Source organism: Cucurbita maxima, unplaced genomic scaffold, assembly GCF_002738345.1.
Source record: "Cucurbita maxima cultivar Rimu unplaced genomic scaffold, Cmax_1.0 Cma_Scf00031, whole genome shotgun sequence".
Taxonomy (NCBI): Eukaryota; Viridiplantae; Streptophyta; class Magnoliopsida; order Cucurbitales; family Cucurbitaceae; genus Cucurbita; species Cucurbita maxima.
The window spans coordinates 1,652,501-1,663,414 of NW_019272047.1; the positions used below are offsets into that span (position 1 = coordinate 1,652,501).

Here is a 10,914-nt window from a genome sequence, read left to right on the forward strand (position 1 = left end):
GCAAGCAAGTTTAATGGGGAGATAACATCCACAATCAGTTGGAGCACAGATCACAATAGCCCATCGTTCTTTCTAACCTAAGCTTTTTCTGGAATTGTTACTAATTTTATAAACATTTTTATGCCTTCTAGAAGTTCAAAAGAAAAAAAATGGAAAAAATGGGAGCTTCCATGTTACATTTTTATTTCATCCTTCTTTAGAAGGCGGTTGCTATCATTAATGAGAAATAGAAAGTAAAGGAGAGAGAGGATGAACAATACGCCTACTTTCTTACAGCCTTGGCCGCTTCCCACCATATTATTTATTCGAAAAAAACACACAAAAACCTATCACATGACGTTCCATATCTGGCCTCTGCTTCTATTTTATAATCAAAGTCAACCGAATACTCCGTCAAGAAAAAGTTGTTGGCTGATCATATCTTCAATCAACAAGCCGTTTTCTGAATCCTGAGATGAACACTCGTTCCTCAAATGAATGCTGGTTTGATTTGATGAACAGGTATCGGCGAAAACGACGAACATTCATGTACTGTTTTTGCTTAAAACGCAATCGGAATCAGTTTTTGATTATTCAAAATCCAGAAAATGAACGAGGACTTGGTCCTGATTCTTGCGTCTTCTTTTACGTACTTCACTTAGCTTATCTGTATTCCTTCGTCGTTTTCGTTGCTTCATTAATCACACAGAAACAATATAATAAATCAAGTAGTCGTAGTCGCTTGCTTGCTTGTATTAACAACGCAGCATATTCATTTGCTTCTCTGTCTGTTTCTCTTGAAGGTTGGAGTTGACTAAATGTATATCAAATGCGTTGCAGTGAACGAACAGCCAGAAGCAGTCGGTGAGTGCTTTAAATCAACAAGCGGTTCTATTTCGTGCATCCGTTTGGAAACATAACATCGACATCCATCTCTTTAGGTATCGTTTCCTTTCGGTTTAATCCTCCTCTGTTTTGTGATTTTTCTTGTGTTTTTGGATCCAAAATTTCTAGGTTTTATGAAATTATATACTTCTAGGCGTTGAAATTATGATTCAAGCTGTTTCATAATCTGATCCTTTTTGTTTCTGCTGCCATTGATGCATATCTAGCGTACTGATTTCGGTTATTTACGTTAGTTAGGGAGGAAGTGGATTAAAGTAGGAGGGCGAGGTTGGGAAGGGGAATATGGCATCACCATCGACATCGGCACCGAGCAACTCGAGCTTGAATGGGGAGAAGAAAGGAGTGAAGAACAAGAAGAAAGAAGAAGAAGAAAAAGAGGAGAAAGGAAAATCTGTTCCTTTTCTTAAGCTCTTCTCGTTTGCGGATTCATATGATTACATACTTATGCTAGTTGGAATCATTGGAAGCATGGGGAATGGAATTGGAATGCCTCTAATGACTGTGATCTTTGGACAAGTGATCAATACTTTTGGGAGTAGTCCGGACACGCACGACATCGTTTCGAAAGTTTCCAAGGTTAAATGAAAATTCTATTATGAAATTGCTTGGTTTCTGAGCTCCTAGATTCATATATATACATGTATCTCATCAGCTAATTGACCTTTACAACCTGATGAATTTAGGTGTGCCTAAATTATGTGTACTTGGCTGTGGGAACTGGTGCTGCGGCGTTTCTTCGTAAGTGGATACCGAAATAAGACTGTAATATATGTGTATAAATGAAATGGGATGTGTTTAATTAGATAACGTATCTGCAGAGGTGTCTTGCTGGATAGTGACTGGGGAGAGACAGGCTGCTCGGATTCGAGGGTTGTATTTGAAAACTATATTGAGACAAGATGTTGCGTTCTTCGACAACGAAACAAATACCGGAGAGGTTGTGGGAAGAATGTCTGGTGATACCATCCTCATTCAAGATGCCATGGGTGAGAAGGTATCGTAATTCACAATTCCGACATGATTTTACAAATGCAATGAAACAAATGGAAACTAACATTGTTGTTGTTCATATACAGGTTGGGAAAACCATTCAACTAGTTACAACCTTCATTGGAGGCTTCACCATAGCTTTCGTAAGAGGCTGGCTGCTGGCACTGGTAATGGTATCTGCTATCCCTCTTCTTGTGCTAGCAGGAGCAACAATTGCTCGATACATGTCCCAAATGGCTTCTCGGGGTCAAAGTGCTTATGCCAATGCTGCAAATGTTGTTGAACAGACTATTGGCTCAATAAGAACGGTATAGGATTCATCTCTCTCTCTACTATTTGGAAAGATGAACGTTAAAACTTAAAACTTAAAACTTCGATGTTCTTAGGTTGCATCATTTACGGGTGAGAAGCAAGCGGTGAGCAGTTACAAGAAGTTCCTAACTCAGGCTTACAAATCAGGTGTGAAGGAAGGCCTGGGAGGCGGAATAGGAATCGGCATGGTAATGATGATCGTATTTTGTACGTACTCTTTAGCTGTTTGGTTTGGCGGAAAGATGATAATAGAGAAAGGATATAATGGGGGCCAAGTGATAAATGTCATCATAGCTGTTTTGGCAGGCTCAATGTGAGTGCATAACATTCTTCTTCGCCATTAAAGCATTTTGAGCTTCATTTTTCTGAAGGAAACATCTACATGTGACTTGTTTCAGGTCTCTAGGACAAATATCGCCATGCTTGAGTGCATTTTCTGCGGGTCAAGCTGCTGCATACAAGATGTTTGAGACAATTGAAAGGAGGCCAAACATTGACGTTTACGATCCAAAGGGTAAAACATTAGACGATATTCGAGGGGACATAGATTTGAAGGATGTGCATTTCAGTTATCCAACCAGGCCAGATGAACCCATATTCAGTGGGTTCTCTCTTCATATTCCATCTGGCACTACCGCAGCATTGGTTGGGGAGAGTGGGAGTGGCAAGTCAACCGTGATCAGTTTGATCGAGAGATTCTATGATCCACAGTCCGGTGAGGTGCTCATCGATGGCATTAACCTGAAAGAGTTTCAGCTTCGATGGATTCGGACGAAAATTGGTCTTGTCAGCCAAGAGCCAATACTCTTCAGTGCCTCCATTAAAGATAATATAGCATATGGCAAGGATGAGGCAACTGATGAGGAAATTAAGGGTGCATGTGAACTAGCAAATGCTGCTAAATTTATTGATAAACTGCCTCAGGTTCTACCATGTTCATATATTTATTCTCTTGTATAGTTGTATGTATGTATGTATGTATAAATTTTTTGATGGTGTTAGGGATTGAACACCCTGGTGGGGGAGCATGGAACTCAGTTGTCTGGTGGGCAAAAGCAGAGGATTGCAATAGCAAGGGCAATTCTGAAGAACCCTCGAATTCTACTTCTAGATGAAGCCACAAGTGCACTCGATGCAGAATCGGAGAGGGTGGTGCAAGAGGCTTTAGATAGGATTATGATCAACAGAAGTACTGTGATTGTTGCCCATCGTTTGAGCACGGTCAGGAACGCCGATATGATTGCTGTAATTCATAGAGGAAAGATGGTTGAGAAAGGTAGAAATAAGAGTAATGGTTGTTCTTCATTGCTGATTACAGCCTTATTTAATTTCTCACATGTTCTTCATTGGTCGTGGTAATTGAGCAGGTTCCCACTCGGAACTCATCAGCGATCCAGATGGCGCATATTCACAACTAATACGCCTGCAGGAAGCGAACAAAGAGGAACAAGCTTCCAAAGATGTGAATCGAACAGAGCTTTCTCTGGAATCAATGAGACAGTCAAGTCAAAGGGCGTCTTACTTGAGATCCATAAGTAGGGGATCATCAGTTAGTCGCAGTAGCCGCCGGTCTTTGTCTGTGTTTGGTTTAACCACTGGAATCGACTTACCGAATGCTGGTGACATCGAAGACCCAATTGAAGAGACCTCAAAATCTCCTCCCGTTTCTCTTGGTCGCCTTGCTGCACTTAACAAGCCTGAGATTCCAGTGCTTGTGATTGGAACTGTTGGGGCAGTGTTGTGTGGGGTGCTACTTCCCATTTTTGGATTACTAGTTTCTACTGTCATCAAGACATTTTACCTGCCCCCGGATCAGCTGAAAAAGGATACCAAGTTCTGGGCTCTCATTTACATAGTTCTTGGGGTGACAGCACTAGTAGCACATCCATGGAGAGCATACTTCTTCTCAGTCGCGGGATGTAAATTAATCGAACGTATTCGATCACTGTGTTTCGAGAAGGTGGTTCGTATGGAGGTAAGTTGGTTTGATGAACCTGAACACTCAAGTGGGGCGATTGGTGCAAGACTATCGTCCGATGCCGCATCCGTGAGAGCTCTAGTCGGTGATTCGCTGTCTCAGAACATAGGCAACCTTGCATCTGCAGTTGCAGGTTTGGTCATTGCTTTTGTTGCAAGCTGGGAATTGGCTCTCATCGTTCTTACTCTCATTCCTCTCATTGGAATCAATGGCTATATACAAATCAAATTCATACAGGGATTTAGTGGTGATGCCAAGGTATATATATATGGTCACCTAATTCCTCTCATGGGTTTTAATTTGCATAGCTCATAAAGGGTTGGTTTGGCTATGCAGAGTATGTATGAGGAAGCCAGCCAAGTCGCAAATGATGCAGTAGGAGGCATAAGAACAGTTGCTTCTTTCTGTGCAGAAAATAAAGTGATGGATATGTATAAAACCAAATGTGAAGCTCCTCTCAAAACAGGGATAAAACAAGGCCTCATTAGTGGAGTTGGCTTTGGGGTCTCCTTCTTAATATTGTTCAACGTATATGCCCTCACCTTCTACGTAGGATCCCTTCTCGTGCAGCACGGTCGAACGACGTTTCCTGATGTCTTTCAAGTAAATCAATGTTCTACCCATCTCTTTTGCTGCTTGTTTCATATTTGATATCTCTTTTAATCATATATGAGAAGCGCAGGTGTTCTTTGCCTTGTCAATGGCAGCTACTGGAATCTCTCACTCGAGCTCCATGACTCAAGACACTACCAAAGCCAAGGCTGCTGCTGCTTCCGTGTTTGCAATTATAGACAGACCCTCCAGCATCGATCCCAGCGACGAATCTGGGACGGTATTAGGCGATGTGAAGGGAGAAATTGAGCTTAAACATATAAGCTTCAAGTACCCTTTAAGGCCAAACGTCCAAATATTCAGAGACCTGTGCCTGCACATTCGTCCTGGCCAGGTTGGTTGCTAAAAAAATCATATTCCTTTAATGATTATGATGTTGAGGATGGTTGGGAGGCAGTCCCAACTTTAGTTAATTTAGGGAATGATCATGGGTTTATAAGTAAGGAATGCATCTCCATTGGTATGATGCCTTTTGGGGAAGCCCAAAACAAAGCCATGAGAGCTTATGTTCAAAGTGAACAGTATCATACCAATGTGGAGATTTGTGATTCCTAACATGCTATCAGAGTCATGCCCTTAACTTAGCCATGTCAATAGAATTCTCAAATGTCGAACAAAGAAGTTGTAGGCCTCGAAGATATAGTCTAAAGTGACTCAAATGTCGAATAAAGGGTGTACTTTGTTTGAGGACTTCAAGTAGTCGATCTTCGATTAAGGAGAGGCTATTCGAGGGCTCCGTAGGCCTCAAGGGAGGCTCTATAGTGTGCTTTGTTCGATGGGAGGATTGTTGGGAGAGGAGTCCCACATCGGGTAATTAAGGGATTGATCATGAGTTTATTAGTAAGAAATACATCTCCATTGGTATGAGGCCTTTTGGGGAAGCAAAGTTACGAGAGCTTATACTCAAAGTGAACAATATCATACCATGGTGGAGAGTAATGATTTCTAACACATGATTATGATTATGATTATGATTATGATTATGATTATGATTATGATTATGATATGGTGTTTGTGTTTGATCCATCCAGACAGTAGCTCTGGTGGGAGAAAGTGGAAGTGGTAAGTCGACAGTGATAGCGCTGTTACAGAGGTTTTACGATCCTGATTCGGGCAGCATAACAATCGACGGAGTAGAAATCAAAGAGTTTCAGCTGAGATGGCTGAGACAGCAAATGGGGCTGGTGAGCCAAGAGCCAATGCTGTTCAACGAAACCGTACGAAACAACATAGCATACGGCAAGGGAGGGGAGGCGAGCGAGGATGAGATAATAAGAGCAGCGGAGTACGCGAATGCGCACAGGTTCATCAGTGGATTACAACAAGGATACGACACAAATGTCGGGGAGAGAGGACTGCAGTTGTCGGGTGGCCAAAAGCAACGAGTGGCCATTGCTCGAGCCATCATAAAGGACCCAAAAATACTACTGCTCGATGAAGCCACGAGCGCACTGGACGCAGAGTCGGAACGAGTGGTGCAAGATGCATTAGACAGAGTGATGGTGAATAGAACCACCGTCGTGGTGGCTCATCGGCTCTCGACAATCATGAATGCTGACGTGATCGCTGTTGTTAAGAACGGAGTCATCGTCGAGAAAGGCAAGCACGAGAAGCTTATTGCGATCAAAGACGGGTTTTATGCCTCTTTAGTTCAGCTCCACAGTTCAGCTGCTGCTTCCTCTCCTCCCAACACCTAAGTCCTAATGGACTTCAACTCTGTGCTTACCTTTCTCTTTCTGCATATTATGTATAACAGAGAATCGTGTTTATTTTAAGTTGTATTTGTTGAATTAATTTAGGTGAATCATAACTTTATAAATTTAGTCAGTAGTGTTATCTTATAAATGTTACTTTCATTTCTAGTTTTCTTATTTTTTTAGAAATGTTTTTGAAGATCAAATAAAATTTAAAAGAAGAAAATAATTGTGATGCTTTAGTAACACATAAATTCACCACATTCAAAGGAAAATGATTCTAGCCATTAAAAAAAAAAAATTAATAAATCGATATATTTCATAATTTTAGAATGTATATATAACGCGTGCGTGTGCGTGTGTGTTCTCTCATGCTCGGGACTTCCTCTTGCTTAGTGTGGCATCTAGCTTCTTCGTCCTTGTAGGGTATTTTTAACAATTAACTCACCCTTTAAGTTCTAAGCAACAACGATCAAACCCTACTCCTAAATCATGTCTCAAAATAAGAGGACTCGGTTCATTATTCATCGTTCATAAGTCATTTAGTTGAATATGTTCAACCTAGAAAACATGGAGGACAATTCAAGCTTAATTAGTCCTACCGATGATTCTAGAATTTGTTTTCAAGTACCTTCGATATACTCTAGGTTCATGGTCTCATAAATCTGAATAAGACAACTAGACATATAATCTAATGCACAACGAATTAATTCAAATAACTAATAGCTAAGATTCTCTGATCGAGTTAATCTAACTAACACGAGGTCTTAAATCAAAGTTTCATGTTCGTAGGCACGCGTATATTCACCCTACAAACTTAAACATAAGCTTAACATGGTTGGCATATTATTTAAAGTGACTTTCACGCTCATTTTTATTGCCTTGGGTTAACCTAACCAATGTAACACCGTGGTGCAAGTTTCTAAATCTGCATACTTTTTGTCCCTTTGGCTCAAACAAAACATATTGAACATACCCAAGTTGGTTCCTACCCGTATTTCATTACATGTTCAGGCGTGTTTGATTTTCCTGCTTCCTCAACTTCGAATGTCATCTAATTTCTCAAAGAAGTCCTAATTCGAGTTAATATAAGAGAATCCGTGAAAACATATAAAATTGAAGGTGTTCAATCCCGTTCAATTGAAATGGCCACATCATCATCCTCACCTCTAAACAATGAAGGTTTTTCTCTCAACCAACCCATCTTAGGCCTCAAATGGACTCGTGGTCATCACCCAATTCTTAATTCTTAATCGACTAAACCAACTGAATCAATTGTTTTTGAATATCCACAAAATTAAATCTAAACTCAGCATTTACGAGGATTAGCGTTTGTCAAATCTTCATAAATATTTCATAAATGCTTTGAAACCATTATTGGAGTACAAATAAATTAAAATATTATACAAAAAGTTGACAGGACAATAACATAGAAGGACGTGGCAATATGAGATCCCACATCAGTTGGGAAAGAAAACGAAATACCCTTTAGAAGAGTGTGAAAACCTTTTTCGCGTTTTAAAAATGTTGAGGAAAAAACCAAAAATGAAAGCGGATAATATCTGTTAGCGGTAGGCTTGGGCCAGTATAGACAATGGCAAGAGCACTTGTCCAAATCAAGTCTAATGAGCGAACAACCCAACCCTTGGAACATACTACAGCCCGAGGTGGCGAAGAGCTGACATCGAGGTGCCAAACCTTCCCGTCGATGTGAGCTCTTGGGGAAGATCAACCTGTTATCCTTAGAGTAACTTTTATCCGTTGAGCGACAACCCTTCCACTTGGCATCGTCGGATCACTAAGGTTGACTTTCGTTTCTGCTTGATGGGTGGGTCTTGTAGTCAAGCTCCCTTCTGCCTTTGCACTCGAGGGCTAATCTCCGTCTGGCTCGAGGAAACCTATGCACGCCTTCGTTACCTTTTGGGAGGCCTACTCCCCATAAAAACTGTCTACGAGAGACTATCCCTTAGCCAGTAGGTCTTGACACAAGGTTAGAGTTCTAGCTCTTCCAGAGTGTTATCTCACTAATGGCTTGGGCTATAATGCGTAAAAAAAGAAAAAAAAGGGGGTCGGTCAAAGTCAAAGGGGCAAAATGGGCATTTTACCCCTCAGCCCATTATAGGGGTCTTGAGGGTTCTCAGCAGAATACGTGCAAAACAGAGAAGTGTGAGAAAGAATTTAGAGAGAAAGCTTGAGAGAGAAAAGTGAATCGCCGAAGTCCTCGTCCAAGAATCACCAACGAAATTCATCCTCTGTTGAGACTTACACTCTAGAATTTCTTCTTGAAGAAGAAAAACTCGTGTTGCTGAGGTTTCTTCTTTCGTCAAGATCCGAGAGAAATCCGCAAGGTAAGATCCCGAACGTTACTCTTCAGATCTGAGATCTTCGTTTAGAAATGGAGTGTTAAAGTTTACTATCTTCATCTAAGGAAGATCCGCCATTGATTTTGTGAGGAAATCGGACGAAACATCGAGATCTGAGAATCTTTCCAAGAGCGGTAAGGATGTTATCGAACCTCTTTCCAACGCTCATAACTCATCGTATGATTAAGTAAAAATCAAGAAAAAATATTGGCATGTAGGTTGAAGTATGATCTAAAACTTTGTTGAAGAAGTCATTACGGTTTGGATTAAGAATCGAGAGATAGAAAAATGAGAAGAACGTCGGAAAACTAATCGGAAACTTTGTTTTCTCCTAGGAGGAGAGAGAAGCCGACGGCGTGCCATGTGTCAACCGACTAGAGGACCGCGTGTGCCAACAACCTTCGGACACGCGTCAAACACCTCTTGAGAAGACGCGGCTCCAACCTTCCTGCGACACGCGTCCCCGGCAACGAAACCCGACCAGCGTCCCTCGGTTGACTCGGTACCCGTGCGGTGAAACAAACCGAACCGACGACCCACGGCTGCAGGAAATCTTGGGGTGTGTGACACTCGCGCGTGGAACTTGCGAGTGATTGCATCCCGACGTGTGGCTGGGGCGTGGAAATGCGTGTAAGCCCGTTTTCGTCCCGTTCGACTTCTATTTTCCCTATTTTCCTCCCGATTTCAATCCTAACTCCATTTTATATGAAATAGGACCTAATTGAGGAAAAATCACTACCTTTCGATACGCCAATTGTGTGGAAATCCTGCGTAAGGGCACACATCATCCAAGTAAGCTACCACACTGAACTTTAGGAAGAAATACTTGTAGGAGTCGCTTGGAATGCATGCATGCTAGTTTAATTATCTTAGGTCGTAGCTTTTCGTGATAGAATATAGGTAATTGATTATTAAAAGTAAGATGTATTGATGTATTATGTGAATTATTATGAGAATTACCTGAGTATTGTTATTATGCTTTAAGTTTCCCCTTATTATGTATATGTATATTTCATGCTGAAAGGAGGATGAGAAATTGTGAACTCTATGCTCCGGGAGTTGATGGATGTTATCGCCCCGTTGAGCTTGTATGTTTACTTTGCATGAAAAATGTATGATGTTGTTGGATGATAGTTATGTACGTACTCAGTTAATTTTCATGACCCACATTTATGATTAAGTCCACGGATTTGTGGTTAGAGTAACAAGATACTAAGTATAGACCTAACCTTTCCCCTAGTAACATAAGAAATTACCACGATAAACAAACTACCTCTATGGAACCCTTAGATTAACTATGTGTGATTGGTGTTAATGCTTCGTGGGAGACCAGGGGGTTCCTAATCAGGGCTCGTCTACTCTAAAGCCGTTTTAGCATGGGAAATGAGAGACCCACGTTGAAACGGACCATTTAGCTGGATGGGAATAGGGGAGGTAGCCCTCCCCGAATAATGGAGATTATCATGGGACTAGGGGGTTGCAGCTCACTTCCTAGATATGACACTAGGTAGCCTCATAGCCATGACGAGGTAGCTACTCGTAGAGTACCAGTCAAACACAGGATGGTGTAAGGGAACTCTTAAGGTATAAATGGTAGGACGAAGTACCAAAGAAGCCCTAAGGAGCTAAGACCTGAACTAGATGTTCTAAAGCCAAGGAATAAGACCGTGGAAGTTTGTCGTAATTGGGATGCGATAAGAGCTTACAAGTAGGTGGCTTACTGAGTATAATTTTATACTCATTCTTTCTATACCTTTATTTTTCAAGTACGTGAGACAATGGGTCAAGAGAGGGCGCGTTGAATGATGTGGATTGGCACAGAGGAACGTGTCCCGGGACGTCAGTTTGGTCTTATGGAGTAGTACACTTTGTCTTTTGTGTTTCTTTCCTTGTCTTTATCTATACACATATGTCCTCTTGGTGTTGAAACGTTTTAAATAAATGAAATACTTTTGAAATAATGTTTCCCTTGAAATTCTTTGTGAATGTTTGATTAATCCACCACACCTAAATGGTGTGAAAGTTATCTTATTTATAATCAAATGAATTACAAGGATATGGAAATAGTAATAAATGGAAA

At 41.1% G+C, this 10,914-nt stretch overlaps 1 protein-coding gene and 1 long non-coding RNA gene across 5 annotated transcripts; both read left to right on the plus strand.

The window, feature by feature from the left end:
- Positions 1–303: 303 nt before the first annotated feature.
- LOC111466566 (ABC transporter B family member 21-like) lies at positions 304–6,623 on the plus strand. 4 transcript variants are annotated; one of them, XM_023111280.1, is made up of 13 exons: positions 304–501; positions 783–920; positions 1,092–1,461; positions 1,569–1,623; positions 1,704–1,879; positions 1,962–2,183; positions 2,262–2,500; positions 2,586–3,111; positions 3,190–3,463; positions 3,555–4,423; positions 4,502–4,768; positions 4,848–5,111; positions 5,809–6,623. In XM_023111280.1, the coding sequence occupies exons 3-13, from the start codon at positions 1,168–1,170 to the stop codon at positions 6,472–6,474; spliced, it is 3,852 nt and encodes a 1,283-aa protein (XP_022967048.1). In that variant the 5' UTR covers positions 304–501; positions 783–920; positions 1,092–1,167; the 3' UTR covers positions 6,475–6,623. The 4 variants fall into 4 exon arrangements, with proteins under 4 accessions (XP_022967048.1, XP_022967051.1, XP_022967050.1 ...); XM_023111283.1 differs by having other exon boundaries at positions 1,119–1,461; XM_023111282.1 differs by having other exon boundaries at positions 1,123–1,461.
- Positions 6,624–8,898: 2,275 nt separating this feature from the next.
- On the plus strand, positions 8,899–10,064 carry LOC111466625. Its single transcript, XR_002714410.1, has 3 exons — positions 8,899–8,968; positions 9,170–9,464; positions 9,549–10,064. It is a non-coding gene; the product is annotated as an uncharacterized LOC111466625 (long non-coding RNA).
- The last annotated feature ends 850 nt before the right edge of the window (positions 10,065–10,914 follow it).